Below are 22,098 nucleotides of genomic sequence, written 5' to 3' on the forward strand. Positions count from 1 at the left end.
AGGCCTTCTGACTCTCAGGGTGCTGAAGTACCTAGAGAGGCTTTTGGTGGTGACAGGTGCAGCTGACCAAAAAAAAAATCCAATAACTTCCAGTAAGATTCAGGCTTGAAAGTCTGCTTTAAAAAAAAAAAAAAAAACACCTCTGAAGTCTCCTATGTGAAAAAACAAGTCACCAAACCACCAAATAATACCTTGGAGGAAGTGGAAGAACGGATTTGTACTCGCAAGTAGAAAAGCACCCGCTCTTCAGCTTGCCTTGGGGCAGGGCAGCACTTGGGGCCCCAAAAGGTCCTGTTTAACAGGGCCACGAAGGTTCGCCCAGTAATAAATACGCTTCTGGAGAAGCAGAAGCGAGCTCCGCACCAGAAGTTTCCCCGAGGCAAGCCCGGGAGCAGGCCAACTGCAGAGAAACTCCGAGGGGCCGGCTAGGCCTGACCCGACGGTGACCGCCACCGTCTCACAATGCTTCTCGGGGACGGTTCTTGGGGGGGAGGCGTCTCCGGCGCGAGTTTCGGCCAGGCCTGCCGCGATTCCCGGCACTTACCGAGCCCCAGCACCGGGATGCTCCGGCCGCTAGCGAGCAGGAGCATGGGGCAGCCACGCAGCCCGGCCCCCCGCACAGAAGCCATGCTCAACCACCACCGCCCGCGCGCCCTGCCACCGGGACCACAGCTCCCGGCAGCCCCTGCGCCTCCGGGGGCCACAAAGCGCGGAGGGGGCGTGGACACTCGCGACGGCGCTGCCGGCGGGAAGCAGGCGGGAGGTGGGCTGCTGCTGCTGGCTGCGGTGTGTGCCTGGGTGGGCTGTGTGGGGCTAGGGGGTGTCCTGGTGTGTGTCCTAGCGTGAAGGGGCGGGTGAGAGGAGCGGGAAGACGGGGGACGAGGTTTCGGTGGCGGCATTCGGTGGCGTTGCGCGGGGCGCTCCGGCTGACCCTCGTTCCCCTCCTGTGATAGGTAGCCGCGGCGGCACTTTCGCACCCCTGTCGTAAGGATGCTGTATCTAGTCGGGCTGGGCTTAGGAGATGCCAAGGACATCACAGTGAAAGGGCTGGAGACGGTGAGGCGGTGTCACAGGGTGTACCTGGAGGCCTACACGTCCATCCTCACGGTGGGCAAGGAAGCGCTGGTAGGTGTGACCGCCGCAGTCGCACGGAGCCCTAACGCCAAGGGGTGAGGAGGGTGCTGGGCCCGCAAGTCGGTAACGGCAGCTGGGGAAACGAACAGTGTGGTTCTCGAGGAAAGGCGCGCACGGAACCTTCAGAGGCTATATTTTATGGGATAATTCGTTTCGCTGCTGTGAGAAGCCTGGAAAGAAAGTAAAATTTCCCTTCCTGCAAGTGCTGGTGACAATTGTCATGTCAAAATGTGACAGTGTATGGAGATCCTGAAAGATTGAATGAATTATTTAGAAAACTGTCTGATCTGTTTAAAACCAAACAAAAAGTAATTAAAAGACAGGCCAGAAAAATACGTGATTTGGAACCTTGAACCTCTGATTATGCCTGAAGTATTACAGTGTGCCTACTGGCAACAGTAAAATGACTATCACACATTTCCATGTTTCCTCGTGGGCCAGGCAGCCTCCACAGTTTGAAATTTCCGGACTCAGTCAGAGATGGGCTGTTGAGCAATGTGGAAATAAGTCATATTTGTTTGGATGTTTATTGATTTAATTCTTTTAGAAACTTTGATCTCCCAAAGATGACATAATTGGGAAAAGTGATCAGTCAAAACAAACTAAAAGACGCTATGTTACATGAAACTGCCGGAGTGTCAATAGTGCAGTTTGCATACAAGTGACAATGCCGAATGCTGAATTTTGTAATCTGAAAGTCAGCCCCTTCTAAGCAACATGAAAAGCTGTGGGAAAGCTGTCAAGAGATAAAGAACAAATTCTTTCCTGCAGGGATTTTCTAGGCATCCTCCTATGCTGATGCTTTTAAAATCAGATTGTTAAATTCAAATGACATGACTTGCTAAGATTATCTTGTTGGCCTAAAACGTATATTAAAAGCTATTTAATTGTCGACCATCTAAATTTGCCCTCAATTTGGTGAAAGTACTGTTTGTATCCAGTGATGTTCTAGGGAATCTACATTTTTGGGGGGTTGGTTTTTTGTTTTTTGTTTTTTTTTTAGTCAGGAGAATCCTTGTTATATATTCTCTAATTAATGTGCTTTGATTTGCATTGTGGAACAGTCTCAAAGCATACAAATAGATTCCCTTAGATGAAAACGAGCTGAAAGGTGTGCTTCTAGAAATGCACCTTTGTGCACCGTAATGTGTATTTGCTTACTGTACTGGACTAAAATTAGTCTGGTCCAATGGTAGACCCACCAAAATGTCTGTCAGCACCAAGTGCTTTGCATTATAGGCTGGCTGCTGTCATGCTGGGCCACATGCTAATGAACATCTAGTGGAAGATACTTAAAACAAATGGAGTGTGAACATTTGCTGGTTTGAGTATAGACCTGAGCAGTACTTCAGGGTGGCCATCAACCATTCTGAATGACAGATACAAGATTTGCTTACACATATATTTGGTCCCCTTTCTATCAAATCTGTAGGTTGCAGTCTCTCTCAAGGAAATAATATCCTCATTTTACAGAGGTAGAGAAACTTATCCAAGAGTGGTGAGCAAAGCATCTTTAGAAAAGGGAACTGAACCCAGTAATGAAGATCCCATATTTATTATTCTGTGGGATGGATTTTTATGGAAGCTTCTCTACAAGTATGAAGACTCTCTTGTTAATTCACTATTCTTTGTAGGTGGTGCTATTACTGAAGTCACAGAAGTGAGAGAAAAATCTTTCTGGACCATAGCTGACTGAATAGTTTTGTCAATTTGTTAATGTTTGTAATACCACCCACATTTTCTAAATACTGTTTAGAACAAAACCACCTTTTTTGGTCTATGCCCTGGGAAAAACCCTTTTATCTACTCATGTCACAAGCATGTGGAATGTGTGGTGACCCATGATGTAGATATGCTCAGGATGGTCAGACAACATGTTCTAGAACTAGCTAGAGTTTTGTTACACATGTTCTCTTCTGGCAATAAAGGCATTTAAAACACACCAAGGCACATGATGATTACTGAGCTTCTGAAGAAAAGCAAAGGACACGATCAAATACGTGTTTATCCATATAGACAGTAAATTATTTGTTGCAGAGAACTGAAGATGAAGGATTAATGTGAAATCATTCCTTAAACGAAGAAAAAAAAAATCTAAAAAATAGGTTGTGGTACAACTAGTGTTGCATTTCTGTCTTGGTTCGATGTCGGTGTCATAACTAAGCTAATGCCTTACAGTAGGGTAACAGCTTAAATTAACTCTACCTGGAGTCCCCCCAGGGACCTTCAGTCGGCAGGAGTGATTGAGTTACTTTTGGGGCAGCTCCTTAACTGACACAAAAGGCATAAAAAAAACAAGTCAGTGTCAGAGTAATGTGTTTCACTATTTTTTTCAGCTTGGCAGATGCTGTATGGGAAGCTAGGTGTTCCTGCAAGGGAGGCTGGTTTCTGTAAGACGTGGGTCAGACTTCTTGGACACTTCTTTTCCCATGTCCATTGCCTGTGATCCTGAGTGAGCAGTCAGAGAGATACACAGTCCAAAGTGTCTTATTTTGTTGTTTCTTATTAATTTCAATTTCTAGGAAGAGTTTTATGGAAAAGAATTGATTTTGGCTGACCGAGAAACAGTGGAACAAGAAGCAGACAGCATTTTAAAAGAAGCTAATGTTTGTGATGTCGCGTTTCTTGTAGTTGGTGATCCTTTTGGGTAAGGCAAAGCAACTTCTTAATTATTGCTGCAGCTTGATCCCTCTCTTTTTTTCAATAGGAAGGAGCCATGCTTCATAACTGTAATTTTTTATGAAAAAAATGATTTTCAGGCCAAAAGCATTATGTCTTTGTATGGTTTTAAATTGCATTAAAATATACGCACTATTGTCTACACTTTATCTTGCTTTGGAGTTTCCTTACCTGGATATCCCTTATAGATAAGAATAGTGATCCTCCAGAATGTATCAATCTTTCCTTCAGCAGTTACTTGTGATTTCACTCTCCATGCCAACTTTTATGGAGAATATTTTGTTCTAGGTTTTACCTGCTAACAGAAGAAATTCTAGGCTGTCGCATAACTCAAGAAGATGCTGTGTTTTGAGCCATGTTCTGTTAGTTGCTATTTGTACTTACAAACCGCAGCTTTTATGTTCAGTTGTTTTAGAATGAAGGCTAATTGTTGGTTGCACAATGCTCCTGTTTTGATATATGATATTTTAAAAAATCATTTAGGTCATTATAAATGTCTTTTTATTTCTGTTTATTAAAGCCTTGTGTTTCCATTTTTCATTCCTGCTGAGGTGTGTAGTTTTTTCCCATCACCAGAAGGATCCCCTTCTGTCTTTTCAGTCAACCATCATCAATCTGTAATGTCAAGCCATACAGAAGAGCTTTTAAGTCTCCAGCTGGTGATTCAAGATTTATGCCACAGCGTTAAGTGGCACAAGAAAAATGGAATCACTGGGCACCCTATTTGTGAATGAAAAAAATGAGAGAGTTTCTGAAAAAGAGGAGCAGTGTACCCATCTGTCAAAAGCAGAAAATTTATGTAAATACAAGTTGGAAGGGAACTGGCAAGAGCATGTTTAATGTAACAATTACTACTTAATGGGCAGATGATTCTGCATTTCAGAAACATTAATTATACTTTCAACATGTTAACACTAAAACTGGGATTCATGTTGAATGTAGAACCATGTTACCTATACCTTTGTGCTCAGACCCAGTGGCTGAGACAAGTACACAGATGGAATAAACCACAACACACATGCGTTGACATGTAATTGCTACTTGTAAGCAGTATCTTGGTCTTCCTCAGTGATCATTAGTTTCAGTGTCAAAATAGTTCCATTCTGATTACATCACTGCAGAGAACTACCCTTTTTTTGAATGAGTTGCTTCTCTCTAAGTGTTTATGTTCTTAGCTCTTGATATTGCAGCTGGAACTGCTCCTGTGCCCACATGGAACCCTAAGGATTTAGGGGTTCATGAGGTTACTTGGAAATAGTACTGAATGTTTCTGTCCTAAGAGAAGACGGTATTATCCGAGTGGTCGTGGGGGTGCTTCTGCTTTTAGCTGCAGTCATTATTGACAGATCTCTTAGGAGAAAATAATGGCTGAAACAAATTTGAGTTAATGAGGCCAGCTGATCCCCTGCTCAGTGTTAGCATAACCACAAAATCCTCCATTTCTCCTTGTCCTGTGTATGTGAAGGGAATAATACAAGGCCATAACCGAGTCCCCTCTCCTCTTAGAGCAGGCATTCTTATATCACCTCTGCTTATCAAAGCAAGGACCATACTGTGTTTACTAACCAAAGTGTTGTTTTAGATTACTGCATTCTCCTAGGTCTGGGAGTCTTTATGTACCAGGGTCTGCGATTCCCCAAATTTAGATTCAGAATTCCTCTATTTTCCTTCGCTCTAGTCAAACTGATTTCTTTTTTCATTATTGATCCTTACAGTTTTGTCAGCTGCTGCCACATTTGTGTTCCAGTCAAAAGCACCTGATCTGCTGATTGGTGCTAGTGAGGCATGCAATGTCAAAATTACAAGACTAAAAATCAGGAGAATTTTCTTATGGTAACTAAACCAGGCCAGGGTGAAAGCAGTCTTCCCATTTCATTACTCTAATCAGCATATGCTGTTTCTTTCTTGCTTCCATCTTTGGAATAGCCACACAGAAATGTATACATCTCAGCAATGAGATGGCTAAGGCTATTGTTCAGATTCAGGGAAGGGGTAGCTGCATCTTCCTATTTCACATGGAAAATGGAGTGCCAAGCGTATATGCAAGCCAGATACGTATGTAAACATTGTTGCAGCTCAAAGATTTGCTGGCTCTACGGATCCTTTAATCCCAGTTGCATTAACTACAAGCCCAGTAGTTCTTGCAGGGTGGGTTTTGAGCATTAGACCTGGAGCCAAATTTAGCTTGGGTCTAAGCTTAACTAGAAATTTTTAAATTATTTCAGAATAAGCTTGATTAGTCCAACTTGAGCATTGTTAATTTGAACAGTTTGGCTTAAATATTATTAAAGTTGATTTAGTCTAAGGATGCTTCTAAATACTGCATTCAGTTTATCTCAGTCTCTTCAGAGTTCCAGTGTGAGTGTGTTGTTTTTCTGGCATGCACTGGTATGGAAAGGTGAGGGCCTGGCTGTGCAGCAAGTAAGGAAATACTGAAGTTCTGTTGAAAATTATGCCAAACACAGTTGACTTCTACAGTTCAACAGATGTCCACAGACACCTGCAGAAGACAAAGGATACATGGAACTTTCCTTTTGAAGTACTTGCCAAAGCCTCTTTAAAAAGAGACAGTTGTGTTGGTGCTACAGTTTTCATGATGTGAGAAAATGGTGAACAACTGTGACGTACTAAGGATGCCTGTATTTTCAACTTGGGAAGGTGACATGTGGAAGTGTTACTGGACTTTTCCACAGCAATTGGTCAAGTCTTTTTTGCCCTTTTGGCACTTCTGCATTGCCCTAGTCATAAAGGGTTTCATTCTACTTTCAAAACAAAATGTAAGACTAGTGACACTTGGTCACTTCATTGCTTGAATCTTTTAAATTCCTTTCTCTTCTTAACACAGGGCCACAACACACAGTGATTTAATACTACGTGCAGTAAAATTGGGGATTCCATATGAGGTCATTCATAACGCTTCAATAATGAATGCAGTGGGCTGCTGTGGTTTACAGGTAACATTTTTGTTTATATCCTCTTCCACTACTGCTGAACTTAGAACCGGTGAGCTCTTCTCTCCCTTTGGCAGAGCATGTTGTAATCTGAAGTTTGAAGATCTGCAACAACTGTACATTTCTTCTGCAGAGTTTAACGCTTCCCTTTCAGCATGCCAAATGTCAGCAAAAGTCCCTTTTGATGAGCACATGTGAAAATGAAGAGCAGTGTTTCTATTCTCTCTAACTTCCCTCTGCCCCAAGAGACTTTGATATTCAAGTTACTTTACAGCTAGAGCTTTGCTCATGTTGGCTTCCTTCTACTACTGATGGTCACCTGATAAGTTTTTATTCTTAAATTAGGTTGATATCCTGTTAAGAAATATGCTGGTCTTGTTATAAAAGGAACATGCAAAAGCCTGTGTAAATGCCAAGTCTCTGTGTATGGGCACCCCCAAACCAAAACTGAAGCAATCACAGGAATGTCAGCATATTACAGACAAGAATTGTAGGTTTGAACAGTAAGTTTTCAGCACTGAAGGAGGAAGCATTCCTTCCTAGCTTAATATAAAAGAGCACCATTTTTAAAAAGTTCAACAACTGACACCTTCAAACATACAAACTCCAGTAGCCTTATTTCAGTGCTGCCCAGCAGTAGAAAATGTGTTGCATTAAGCTGGGTATTATCTCTGTCTCTGATCATATCTGAATGGTTTAGAAACCTGAGAGCCATCTGCTCTGGCATTTCAGCAACGCTGCATTGATGCCTGTTCTGAGACATGAATGCTAATGCTAAAGGGAATGCAGCACAGGATTCGCTCTGTGATTCTTCCCATGAGTACTTTCTTAGTGGTACCTGCCTACTGCTGTAAGACTTGGGCAAAATTAGCTTTTAGGACAGAAGTAGGCTCCTTGGTATCAAATGTACACGTACAGCAGACAGGTGACAGCTGTCACACAGCTGCGCTTACTGGGGCAGGTAACACGAGTTGGGGCTGGCACTCACCTTTTCCCCTTTTGGCTTCATGGTGGTACAGTTTGTTTCTGCTGCCCAGTGTTTTTTACTATTCTTTTACATTCATTAGGAAGAAAAATGCAAGGCTCATATTCCCGAAGAGAAGAGAACAAGCTCAGCTTGTTTTCCCCACAACTCCAGCTGGGCATACGAAGGAGGAGCATAGCACTTCTAGATTAATTGGAAAAAAGGAGCAGAAAGCTAACAGGGAATAGACTGCAAACAGTCCATCAGGTTTTTCACGTATGCAGAGTTTTGGACATGAGTTTACCATTCCTTATCCCGTACTGAAGGGAACTGACCACAAAGGAAAAATGATGTTACTCACTCTGGCATTAGTTTCCTTTTCCATTCTAGCTCAGGAAGGGGCTGCTGTCTCACAAGTCAGCATTCCTCTTGCATAAAGCATTTTAGGAAATAGTCATCCTAGTGTATTACCAGACAGACCATAAGCAGCTGTATATTTAACTCTTCATTGCTCCTTACAGGCAGAAACAGCAAGTGAGGGGTATCATACAAAACAATTAGCCTGTGATTTAATTAGAGTTGTGATGGAAGTTTATAATCTAAAGAGTCTTTACATTCATGGCTGTCTCCTGCCATCAATTTACTTCTGGGGTTATTGTGTTTCAAACCGCTGTCAAGTATTGCAGGGATTCCTCTTTTGCTTCACCACAGAAAAGGCTTGGCTTTTTTTCCTGTTTTAATCTGATTGTGATACAAAACCTCTTTCTTTCTTACTAGAGAAAAACAGGAAACACCTTTATACGCTATTCTGAAAGCTGTGTGCGTAGTGAGCTGTAACTGCTGATTAGGCCTTCAGTAAACTGCAGCTACAGCCCAGTGTTCACAAAAGAACATGTCTCTTGTCATCAGAGCAGTGCTTCTGTGCAGCCAACAACATCTGAGAGTTGCGCACTTGTGCTGCACAGTAGTGAGTCACCGAAGTCAGCAGAGCGATGGCCTGTCACATTCAATTCATGGATGTATTTCTTGCCAAGTTGTAAAGAAGGTTGAACATCTTATTTTCAGATACTTGTGTGTTTTTTACTCTCTTGCCCAGTGTTTTGAAAGCTGCACAGGCAACTGTATTTGTATGAAGAAATACTGGCTTGTTTTAGGTTTACAAACTAACTTTTTTTGAACTTCTAGGAAGCTCCAATAGATTGATACAACAAGCCACAGCTATTGAAAGCAAGACAACTCTATGACTTGCTGTGTGGCTCCCTCATACACTGCTTTCATTGTGCTTCACTGTATCAAGCTGGGTTTTTTTTCAAGGCTGAAGAACATCTTTTCCCTCAAACACAAATGAATACGGCTGGGGGAAAAGCCAGGAAAAGTGCCTCTGTGTGAGTGCCTTTTAGCGTGCTCCCTGCAGGTTCAGTGCTCATCTGACATGTAGGCATGTTGATCACTCTGACTCCTGATGTACTGGGGAACAATCATCAGTAAAAAAGTCATGCAGTTCGTACACCACAAGGGACATCAGGGCAAGGGAACAGAAGTCTCCAGAGGAGGACTGAAATTCTCAGCACTTCTAGTGGGTGGTAACAACTGAGATATTTCAGCTTCCTCAGCGGCAGCTGCACAGAGGTTACATAGCTTTGGAAAGTGTTGTGGTTTTGGGTAACAGGCTTACCTCTTTTTCTGCCACTGCCCAGCTACCCTGTGAGCAAGATACTGCCTTGGATCTATCCAGCTGGGATTCAGCATTGCCTGACATCCATGTCTCTGTCTGTACCCACACTCAGTTTTTCAGAGTAGGGCTGATTGGTAAGGATTTAGCCCCAGGATAAAGAGGCAGAAAACTCACAGGGTATCTAATTTACACCTTTTTCATTGCTTCCTAATCTGCATGACATCTGGGTTAGTTTGAGAAGATCACTGGCCAGAGCAGTGCTCTCAGATCAGAATTCTCTCTGAGCCCATGCTGGTAATATGTCTTTGAGGTAGCAGTATGGATGGCCAGACAAATGAGGAAGACTCTGCATCGTACAGACCTGTGATGCACATAAAGGAATGATGCAACTTGAAGTGGCTTGAGATAATGGCATTACTGTGAGAAAGGCACAAACCTGGAGGGAGGCCATGGGATGAGACAAGAAGCTAAAACAGGCCACATTTCTGGAAGAGTAGTGTTGCTAGTTTTGAAAGCATTTACTTTATATTTTGGTAAGGCAGCTGAGAAAAAAAACATGTTATGGCAAAGACCTGCCTTCATTTTGAGACATACCCACTTTCCACCTGAATAGCTTCTGAACAAACATCTTGCATGTCCCCTTGTTTCTTTCAGTGATTCATCTCAATCTGTTTGGTGGTGGGTTTTTTTTTGTTTGCAATCCAGTTAGTTCTTGTAAGACAATTCCAGTTATAGCTTTGTCTTTTCACTATTAGTAGGTCACTTAAATGCAAAAACAGTGCTTAATGTGTTACTTTTGAGTCTTTACTGAACAGGTGATTACATTGTCAGCATCAAGTAGGAAAATATTTATAGAAAAGGAAGCTAAAGAATGCTATCATTACTCACTGTGCTCATAGTCAAACAGAGAACCTGTAGTAGCTGCAGGAGCAGAACCTTGTGGGTTCCACCCTCTTTCTGCACCCTAATCTTCAAAAACACTTTGTCCTAATAGGAGAGGCTCTACACAAAATGTTTTTTATTCACTGACAGTGAATAAACTGTACCATCACTGGTTGTTTTTCTCACAACTAACTGCTGAGCCTTTTCAAAGTTAGCATTTGTTTCTTAAACCAAATTAAAGGTTACATCAGTACTAGTCACACTACTTCATTATTCACAATTGCTGTTCAACTTAGTGCCATTGATTACTAGTAAACCTGACCCAGAAACATCCATTTCATCAAAACAGATTTTTCCCCCTCCATTTAGGTATCTTGTAGATTAGTCACCCAAGTGACCAGAGTAGGAAGGCATCATTATTTGATATTGCTGGGAAGAGTCTTAGGAGGTTATTAAAGATAAGGTGACATTACCTTGGAGAGAAAATCCTGTCCTGTTTAAGTCTTCTTGGAGTTTCTGAGTCTTTTGATAGTTGAATTTCGTTTTGTTTGTGGAGTAGCTATTTCCTAAGTGCAGATACAGGAGACAGGCAAGAGAAACATGGGTTCTTCCCTTCAACTACCTTTATATAATTTGTCTCAGATGCCTTTATATTATTTGTCTCACCTGCCTCCAGAGTACTGCAATCATTTGGAGTGGGCTTCCTTCAGCCAGGCATCTTTTTCTTCACAATTCCTTTCTCTCTGGCATGTACTAAGGGGACTGGAGGTTTTCAGGATAGCTGAGCCAATCTGTTATCTTGAAGTACAAAAGGAGTCATAGCCCTATGTGTGTGAATGGTAAAAGTGTCATGTGAAGGCTCTCATGAGAGGCATTCAAAGTTACTAAAGGTCTGTGGTACTAAATAAGAGAGCATAAAAGTCCAGAGCTAGGATTGTAGTTGTCTCATGTGACCAGTTACAAGCGAAAATTAAGTTCGACAGGTTCTTGCTACCTTTTTGTTGATTATTGTCCTACTTTCTAAGCTGTTCTCTGGCAACAATATATAATATAAAGAAGAGTAGGAGCCATTTAGTCTGATGCATATTCTGGAGGGTTGTTAACTGGTTACGAGACAAGGTGAAAAATGTAACTTGTGAAGTCTCTTTTGTTTGGGGGATGAGTGTTGCATAGCCACACATCAAAATTCTTAGGACAACAATAAACACAACGTATCTTAGCTTTCCTCTGTCTTCTCATTGAGATCTATCAGGAAGTAAGCTAGGATGATGCAAGGTGCTCTATGCTTTCCAAATTCCATTAAGGAATAGTCTTAGGAAAAAAAGCCTCTTGCTGTCTGTCAGTGGGATATGATCAGGCTGTGCAGCACCTTCATTTGCAGAACACACCTGTCCTGTGAGAACGACCTGCAGTGTAACCTGGGACCAACTGAACACAGAAGATTGCTGAGGAACATCTCAGTCCTGCCACCTTGCAGGCACTTGCATGTGTATACAGGTGTCAGGTCTGAAAAATGTAATGATGAGACTCTTTTTTCACATTCTTTCTCTGATGTGTCCAGTTCTGAAGCTGTTTGAACTTTTAGGAAAGGAGGTAGGCTCATAAGTGAAGAATTGCTTTGTCACCATTGCAGCTGATACAGCAATAATTCTGGGAAAGATGCTGTAAAAATAAGTGCCTGCATTTTGAAATGTTTACTTCTTGGTCTCTCTGCAGCTGTTGCCCTACTGACCTTTAATATCATCTCACATCTTCTCTTCTGTTTGCTTTAGTACTTGACAGAGAGGATGGAGGATCTTCCTTTTTCAGTTTCCCCATATAGTTTCTCAGCTTGTTCCTTCTTCTTATGCCCCATATTTTTGTGGTGAATAGCCACACTGGTATTTTCAGTGAGGACTGTTGATGTGAACCACTTCAGGTGTCTGGTGTTGTTCAGACTGGCCATAAACAAAGCTGCTCAGTAGATTCATTGAAATTCCACTTGCATGCAGGCTTTTCAAGCTGAAATCATGCTACAGCACTTCTTTTACGGTTTATTCTGGTCTCTCAGTTAGTAGTCAATTCTGCTTGTATAAACAAGGGTTATCATTTACAGAAGCATTAGAAATACTAGCTGAAAACATACACCTCAATACCAAAAGTTGACAGATACTCTTTCATATTGTATTTGTAAATAAGATAGGAAGTTATTGCTGAGGTGAAGAGTGACAAACAGCTCTGAGTAGTATTTTATGAGAGGCTTAAAACTCGAGCAGATAGAGCATTGCCTTGGAGTAGAGTGCTCTGGCTTCCTTTCCTGACTTTAGCTATTGCATTGCAAAATTTAAGTGCACAAAACTTTGCTTAAGCCAATTACTGCTTGGGCGGGAGGAAGAGTATTTCCAAAGACTGAGGTCTTTCAAAATGACCTTTTGAAATTTTTCTGTGAAGTGTTTGAGTACTGGAGAGAAGGTACGGTTAGTTTCCAAGCTAAGAGCGTGAAGTATCTGTCCAACCATTTCACTGATCCCTTTGAAACTGTGCCACTTTTGTGCCTAAGTAGAATGTAGGCACTCTTACAAATCTGATGATGAGTGCAAATGTGGTGCTTGAGATGTTTTAGCTTGTGCAGAACAGATCTTGCCCAGTCCTAAACCCCAGCTGCTTAATGTAGAGTGCAGCACACAGAAGACTGCTGTGAAACTTCATTTGTTGTTGCCTCTCTTTAAAGCAGTGCTGGCAACTGTTCAGCATGATGGTTTCACTGGAAATACACAGAGCTCTTCATTGTCCTATTAAACATCTTCTTAACAATCTCAAAGCATGACATTAATCCTCAGGTGTGTTGTAATTCATCTCAATTAACAAACCATGTGTTACGGTTTTATTGCAACAACAAGCATGATACCTTGAATTTAGGGCCCTGTTCAATCTCTTGTGGTTGGTGGGACGAATCTTTTTAAAATGTCAGTGGGTTTTAGCTCTAGTGGACCTGCTGTTCTCTGTAACTGCTGAGTCCTTAGATCAGTAATGGAATTTTTGGTGTTTACTGCTCTCTCTTAGTGTGGCTTTCCTTGAAAGTCTGAAAGTACATGCTAGATTTAAAGAGGTAGAAATTAGAATGCAGCACAGGAAACTGTATTAGGAAGAAATCGAGTCTGCAAGAGGTACAGGGAGAGAATTAAAACTGAGACAGTTAAGTGTTGCTTCTTTAATGCAGCTTTACTGTGGTGGGAAAAACAGTGCCTGTGTTCACATAAATGTCACACCTCTGCAGACATCAAACACAGAAAGAAATACTAGTGTCTGTAGAAGAGCTTGTAAGGTAACTGGTTACAGCTAGTCCAGCACAATAGAGGTATCCATTTATTCCTTCAGCTTCAGGAATTCTGAGATCACTGGTGTACCAGAAAGTTCCCAAAGCAGTATTTCCCCCTGTTTTATTGTAAAGTATAAATACATATTCATTAATGTTAGGAAATCTATTCTTTAGAAGTTCAATTAGTAGAGGGGTGTAAATTGCAAAGACATTTCTGGGAGGTTAATAAAATATGCCTCATTCCATCTTGTATAGAATGTGTAGAAGTCACTTGTTCTGTCAAGGTGTGGAGAAAGGAAGTGTATTGTTGTGAGACTGTAAGCACAGTTTTGTGTGTTAGCAATACCTGGTGAAGATATCCTTGAGTTACTGCTACTGAGCAGACAGGTCATTGCTGACAAAAATGTTTTACTCTTTTTTTGACACTGAGATTTCAGTTTTAATGCAAAGCCTAGTAGACAAAGGACAGATTCAGTGAATCTTACTGGCAGTGCTTGCACAAAAGGGATAACTTGCTTAACTTCTTGTTGGCAAAGATGATGGAGAGTCTTTTTAATGATCAAAATGGAAAAGAGAAAAATAAGCATCAGAACAAATGCTGTAGGGTATAAAGCTGAATGCCCAACTTGTTTTTAGTATGTGGCAGGGTGGTTTAAAAGATTTAATTTCCAGATAGTAACACTTTGCCCATTTCTGCATGTCTTTTTCTTTGGTAAAAGTTAAAAGGGGACATTTCTCTCCTTAGAATACCAAAGGGACTGGGATAAGATGTGAGGTTAATTGAGGTCAGTTTCTGTTCTGAAGAAGGGGTGCTGCTCTTTGGAATATAGCTGCAGTGGCTTTCAGGTGGCAGATGGGGTAAGCTAGTTAGGTTGGTACTGGACATTTCAGTGGTTGTCGATGACTGAAGGAGATTCAAGGTTAACTTGCTCTCAGATGCTTTAACAGTGAAAGGCAGAAACTCCTTGCTGGAATGTTTTTTCTTCAGATTTGCTGCAAAATGGAAAGAGTTCTAGCTAGGCCCATGAAAAACAGCGAAAACAGAGCTGGGTTTATTTATTTTTTGAGCACATCCTTGAAATAGTTAACAAGTTACATCAGGAGCAATTCATTTGGTTCAACCTATATTTAGTTTACTGTAAGAACCTTTAGGTTGTGAAATGTACACTGTGTGTTCTTGTCCTTGTGCTAGAACGAAATATTGAGAAGAGGAAGTGTTTTCAGTAATATTCCAGGAATCTTTGAATCAAACAAGCATGAATGGTTAAAACCTGAGCTTTTGGTCTCTTGAACAAAACAAACGTGTTTCTGCTTTGATTCACTTTCTGCTCTGCCAGCATAAATGAGTTAAAACCACAACCTAATGCCACAGTAAAATAAGTATGCATAGGGGAATCCCCAGATGGCACAGACTTGCTTCTACAGAGGGTCCTGTTCTCTGCTAACAGCACAGACTGTGTCTCCTGTAGTAAGCTTGGAGAAGCAGTTTTTCCTTCCAGGTTTACAGAGAAAGTAGGGAGGTTAGTCTGGATAACTGTTGTTTTGCTGGTGGCCTTGAGCAGATGTAGTATTGGCAAAGTGTAAAATTCACTTGGGATGGATCCATTCCAGAGCGGAATTGACCAGAACTGATGGAGGTTTTTACCCTTTCTCAAGTTGGTTACAAAAACTTCCCAGGCCAAATGCTGCCTTAGCTTACATACAGCTTTACTCTTGCATCACTGAAATGATTGGCAAGACCATTGCTTCAAACATCTTCACTGAGATCACGGACTTATAGTAATAAATGATGTTAAGGCTGAGAATAAAATCAGTGAGTTTGTTGGACACAGAATCCGCTAGCAATATGCTTCTTACCACATATGCATAAAATACCTTGCCCCTCTCTGTTCCATGCACGATCTGCCCCTGTCTTCAGAACTTCCAGTCTCTTTGGACTGGTACAGCTTTCATCTGGTGAATGTGCTGCTTCAATGCAAATACTGCTATGCCAGTAGAATCAAAACATTGTAAGTATTACGGCATTATTAGAGGACTCCTAGCCTTAACCTAAATCAGGAATAGTAAGCATGAATTTTCATGCTAGTTTACAAAGGCTTGCCTTTAAAAGGACTTCAGAATTACGTAACAACAGAAGTTAGATTGAAAGTCAATATATATTGAAAAGGAGAGTACAGATAGATAAAAGCTTTACAGGTAGTTAATTAGTCGTTCTTTAACATGCTTTACTGTTTGCTGAGTGAAAGAACAGTACCATCTCTATTATGAGGAAGAGAAAGCAGTTCAGTAATTACGGATTGTGTTAAAAAGAAAGGAGAGAGAATGCACTAGAACTAGTCAAGAGATACAGAGGAGCACAGGGCAGCTTTCTGAGAAGGAAGCATTATTTTAAATGCAATGTTTTGTTGTGCATTTGTGGAAGAGCAGCCTTACATGTTATGTAGCAGGGTACTCTCCCTGAGGTATCAAACTTCTTTAGGAAGCAGGGTCAGAACATTTCAGTGTTGCCAATTATTCATGATGTTCATAGCATTTTTTTATGCTCTGCTACTTTTTCTTTTTTAGTGTGTGTGTTACTCCATTTGCTTTGTTTTGCAGTTGTACAATTTTGGAGAAACAGTTTCCATCGTTTTCTGGACAGACACATGGAAGCCAGAGAGCTTTTTTGACAAGATCCAGAGGAACAGGCAGAATGGAATGCACACACTGTGCTTACTTGGTAAGCAGCAGCTACCCTGCTTCCTTAGCTACCATCTCCTGCAGTGTCCAGAAACAGTAGTGATAAGCATGAGAGGAGGTCTATGATTAAACAGATCATAGAATCAGAGAATGGTCTGGGTTGGAAGGGACCTCCAAAGGTCATCCAGTCCAACTCCCGCTGCAGTCAGCAGGGACATCCTCAAGTAGATCAGGTTGCCCAGAGCCCTGTCAATCCTCACCTTGAATATCTCCAGGGATGGGGCCTCAACCACCTCCCTGGGCAACCTGTTCTGGTGTTCCAGAGATTCTTAGCCAATATGTCTTTGAAAATACACCGAAATTTGGAATGTTTATGCATACTTAGAGTCAGTCCAGCCATTGTTTGTGCTACAGCAGCCACAATTTCTTAATTCCTCTTCAAAAATCCACAAGAAATGCTGTCTTTGTAGAAGTCAGATAGGAGCAGGAGGCCCATGTTTGATCTAAAGATCAGTGTGTTTTTAAGCTAGATGAAGCTCAGGTTGCAGTGACTAGCAGCTATCTTTTATTGACCTAATTAGGTTAGAGCTCAGCACAATTGACTTTCTGGGAATAAATTGTATATGTAACCCTGGTTGTTTTGTAAGGTGATATTCTCTTTCCTAAATTCTCTCATCTAAGGATGTTTTGGTAAAAGGTGATTGTCATGTGAGAAGTTCCAGTGCTGTAAAAAATCCTTGCTGATCATGGAGCTGCAATGGAATGCTGCTCCCACCTGAGCCCTGTCCCCAGGCTCTCCCATGGTGGTATCTGATTTTTATCCTACCCAACAATCCTTGGCTGAAAGCCACTTTCTGAGTAACTCTGCTAGTCTAGGTAATTTCTCAAATATGATGGAATTGCCTGCATATAAACTAGTAAGACCCTTGCAAATTTATATATATAATTATATACCTTTCTGTATCATCTGTCAGACACAGCTGGGATCTCCCACTGCTAAATAAATTAATATTTTAAGTAAAAATAAATTCTGCTGTAACTGGAGGAATCGTGATCAGGAAACAATTTAAATGTGTAAGCATCACTGCACATAAAACTTTCCAATGCCTTGAAAGTTGTTTGTTTTCAAAATTAGCTAAAAATCAGAATTCTAGTGATTTGTTTTAAAATTGACTTCACAAGGATTGTGACAACTATAGTATGTTAAAACAAAGTCTTTTTAGTCTTTTTTAAGATATTTTGTATCATAAAAGTAGTACTTTTATGATCTCCCTGTTCCTGTTTGATTTTTGTAATGTGGTAATGAGAAAGTATAAATTTTGAAACAGTAAAATCAAATAATAAATCTCATGTTTCTGGAACAGTTGTGGTACCTGCCTCTAATTGTAGATCCCCTGCTGAAGACTACCAATTTCCAAATTAATGATTCTCTTACTACTACTTGGTGATGCTGGTCTGTGTATCCATTGTTTATCCAAATGAAGGAGGTCACCAGATAAGCAAATGTGACATAAAAAAGGGTTAGTGCTGATAAATTTCTGAATGCAAAGGGACTCCATGGACCTGTAAGGAATTTGGAAAACTGCACTAATAGTCTTGTAGTCTCACTTTGGTTTAACTTAAGCAATGCTTTTTAAAAAAAAAAAAAAAACATATATCCAGCTTTCATTGTGATAGTATCGGGGGCATTTGAATAGAGTTAGCATTTGCTTGCCTCTTGGAGAGGCTGTGGGCTGTTACTGTCCTACTATTGCAGAAGTACAGAATCTTACCTGACTCCTTCTGTGTTTCTTTTTTTTTTCCTTCCCCCTCTTACCAGAAGATTGTTCTAAACTTTGACGGGGACAGGAAGGAAATGCTAACAAAAGGCAGGTTGCTGCACAGCAGTGGTGTAATGGCTGTCGATCAGTCACACTGTTTTACCTTTTGTGACCGAGGTGGTCTCATAATTTAAGAACAGTCCCAATACCCTGCTGTGCTTAAATGTGCTGGCATTTTGCTGTCCTGTGGTAAATACAACTGTGTGGTGGGTTGAAATTACCCCCCAAAATAAAATTGCCAGACCAGCTCAGTTAGAAAGCAAATGAAACTGTATTTAGAAGCCTGCTAAAGTCTAGAAATATGGAATGCAATGAATGTGTACAAAATATACAATATTTACACGTATTTACAATTTATAAACAGCACAACTACCCACTTGGACAAAACCAGGGGGTTACCAACAGCTTCCTCCTCTTCCCCCTGCCTTCCCTCCTGTACACGGGACAAGAGAAAGAAGAGCAAAGAGTAGTTTGTTAGTACTTAGCCATAGCAAAGGAACACAGGCAAGGTCAGTAAGCTAGCAAAAGCACCAGCTAGGGCAAAGAAGCAAAAAGAGAAAGAGTTAGTTTACACAACTAACTTTATGTTAGTTATCAGACCAGTAGGATTATTTAGCCCTTATCATTATTTTCCTATTTACATCCAATGGTAATTTATTTACATTCTACCACATTTTGCTCAAGATCTGTGGAAAATTTTCTAGGCATCAGCCTAAAACTACCACAAACTGCTAGTTGTGTATTTAGCAGTATTTTTAGTCACCTGTGAAATTTGCCCTATCTTTGGGTGAAGCCACATACATAACACCCCAGCACTTTGTGATTCACACATGAAACAGTCGAAGGTAATCTATGTTCCTTTTTCCTGTAATAACTAGAACGCTGTTACAAAGTGTCCAGAATCTGTTAACTAAATTACACTTTACCTACAAAGAAAACTAAGCAGGCTGTTTGTAGGGAATTTACATTTCAATATGTTTTGTTCTACAGATATTAAAGTGAAGGAGCAGTCTCTGGAGAATCTAATGAAGTGAGTCACCATTTTGAAAATACAGAGAAACACACAGTGTGTCTACAAAGGGCTTTTTTGTACCAAGAACAAAGGTGCTTTGCCCATATTCCAATACTGAACTTACCTGCCTTCTCCTCTTGTACTTCTCACTGGCCACATTTCTTTTGTTTCTTACAAGGAGTGGCACTTTTTTGTTCATTACAATAGGACCTGGCTTTATTTTTGGTAATAGAATGAAGTTGAAGCAGAGCATAGTCTTTTTTTTTCCAGCTATTTCTATGAGAAGCAGTAAGTCATAATGGGGTGAGTTTTCTGCTTGGCAAGTGAAGTGTTACTTTCCTACTGTTCTGCCCCATCTTGAAATAGATTTCATAGCTGAAACAGCATTCTGAATGCCTTCCTCCTTACAGTGGCTAGAAGTAAAGTACTGAACACATACCACCATTTGTAATCAGTTAAATAAGCAGTACATAGAAAATGCTCTCGAGTTCATTTAACTGTCTTCAAAAAGGCCCTTGCTGCATCTCAGTCATCTCTTTGCAATCTCTCTGTTTAGGCAGTGGTGAATATAAATGGCTACTTTATGCTGCAGCTCTGGTCTAAATTAACATTTGTGAAGGCTTATAGTATCATTGAGGTTTGTTTTTTCTGGAGTTGCAAAATAAAATATGTTTGACTGAATCCAGCTGGCATAGAAAGCTGCATTTCATTTAAGAATGTATCTCTAGTCTGTAATCATCTGTCTACAGGGCATTTGACAGAAAAGCAGTACTTTGCCCTTGAATTAGTCTAATGCATCTTTCAGGAATAGCTGCAAAACCTGCATATTGCTTCCAGCAGATGAATTTGCTTTTAAGACTCAAATATCTGCCAGCTGGAGGTCCTGCTGTTTCACAGGTGTGGCGAGAACACAAAGAGACTTCTGTCTTCCTTAAAAGTTTCACTCTTGTCTGAAAGGCAAATTCTGAGAGCATGGACTTGTTTAAGTTCAGATTTGCTGGTCTAGAGGTTTCTTGAAATAAACTGCAAGAACACTAGGGATAATGAAATGGGTCATACGTGACATTTCTCTACTTTTCCCTTCCCTGCAGAGGTAGAAAGATTTATGAGCCACCACGCTATATGAGTGTCAATCAAGCTGCAGAACAGCTTCTTGCCATTATTCAAAACAGAAGGCTCCAAGGAGAAGCAGCAGGTACTACTATGCAAACGTTTCTCTCTGCTACTACCCCTTTCACATCACACTTATTGATGAGCCTCTGAACTCTGTTCCCTTCTTAAACCCAGCCATGCAGAACTGTGATTTTGACCTTGAATTCTTAATACTAGCCAAGAGCAAACTGTGAAAGATGTTTATGGAGACAGCAGATGTAAAGATGACTCACTTGTTCATCTAGATGTGTGCCTCCTTTTAGAGTTCATTCCTCAAATACTGTTAAAATGAAAGTCCTTTATCTTTGATACAGAATTAATCAGAAGCAGCAGCTTCCTCAAAGTGAACACAATTCCTGAATGAATTTGTGGTCTGCTGCCAGTTCCTTTCCCATTCTTGCTCAAAAACATCCCTAAGATACAGCTTCATCTCCTTTGAAGAACAAGTTTCTTTCTCTGCCATCATTCCAATGATTTAATTGGAGGTTGAACAAAGCAGTGTTAAAATTTTAAGCATTTTGAGTGCTTTTTATAAGATGACCATGAAGTCGATAAACGAAGCATTTAATCTTCTTTCAAACTCGTTTCTTACAGACATGACTGAAAACACCATTTGTGTTGGCCTTGCCCGGGTGGGTGCTGCAGACCAGAAGATTGTTTCAGGCACACTGCATCAGATGTCCACAGTGGAGTTAGGTGGTCCACTGCATTCCTTGATTGTTACTGGCACTATGCATCCTCTGGAACTGGAAATGCTTAAGCTTTTTTCTGTAGATAGTTCTAGCTTTGAAAATAATGCATTTCAATGGACCAAAAAATAAAACGTTACTCCATCTTTATTTCATGAAAGAATGAAGTTACTCCTGTGAGTATTTTGAGCTTGCCCAAGTGCAGTCAGAGTGTATATTGCTTCACAAGACAACACTGAAAGAACATGGAACCATTTTATCTGCACCTGCTGATATCATCTTCTAACTTGTGGAAACCCTCAGAAACCTTTAGAGCTTAAAAACCTTTTATCTGATTCAGTTCATTGACATCTACATGTTGAGGATTATGATAGTAAGTGCCATCAGAGATCTGAAGAAGCATACCAGGTATCTGTCTGGCATCACCTTGTACTATAGTACATGACCCAAGCCCACCACCTGTGTTGCTGTAAGTGCATTTTATGTTTTCAGTTCTGCTTTGCACCTTTCCAGAAACGCAGTATTCACCAAAAGAAACCATCAGTGTGCAAAATCTGTTGGGTCCATATCCATCTTCACAGTTGGGAGAGTATCTCAGAAAAAGGTGAGAATGTTAGATCTAAAGGAAGAAACCCAAGTGCTCACCTTTTGGCCTGTTGGTGAAACAGAGGAGAAGCCACATTGTTTCTCATTTCAGAAGGCTGCAACATGAACTGGATTTCTTTATCTGTTAAAACTGGACTCAAACCACAGCAACCACAATTCACTTCAGCCAATTTTCAGAAAACAAGACTGCCAGAATTCTCAAATTCTCTTGTAAATCAGCTAATGGGTGACTCTGGCTGGTATATCAACGAGTTAGTCTTCACACTCTATATGAGAACAAAGCAGACCTGTATGCATATACATAATTTTTTTAACTGAAGATTTATTGGAAAGAAATTTTGATCCCATATCTTTTCAGCAATACAGGACACTTAACATTTTATATTCAAGTAGAAAAGATTACATTAAAAATCTAATATTGCACTCGGGACAAGTCATGGCCAAGCTACTAAAAACATTAGCATTCTAGACCAAAATCAGACGTAGCCTTCAGAATTTTAGTGAGCTGCCCTGTGTTTTATCATTAAGGTTTCTTTCCAGGTATTTGGATATACTGC

At 40.7% G+C, this 22,098-nt stretch overlaps 1 protein-coding gene across 1 annotated transcript; it reads left to right on the forward strand.

The window, feature by feature from the left end:
• Window positions 1–990: 990 nt before the first annotated feature.
• On the forward strand, window positions 991–21,067 carry DPH5 (diphthamide biosynthesis 5). The gene is made up of 7 exons (XM_054384228.1): window positions 991–1,125; window positions 3,657–3,781; window positions 6,659–6,767; window positions 16,182–16,302; window positions 19,073–19,112; window positions 20,186–20,289; window positions 20,841–21,067. The coding sequence occupies exons 1-7, from the start codon at window positions 991–993 to the stop codon at window positions 21,065–21,067; spliced, it is 861 nt and encodes a 286-aa protein (XP_054240203.1).
• The last annotated feature ends 1,031 nt before the right edge of the window (window positions 21,068–22,098 follow it).

The sequence above is a fragment of the Indicator indicator genome, chromosome 10, assembly GCF_027791375.1.
Source record: "Indicator indicator isolate 239-I01 chromosome 10, UM_Iind_1.1, whole genome shotgun sequence".
NCBI classification, from domain to species: domain Eukaryota; kingdom Metazoa; phylum Chordata; class Aves; order Piciformes; family Indicatoridae; genus Indicator; species Indicator indicator.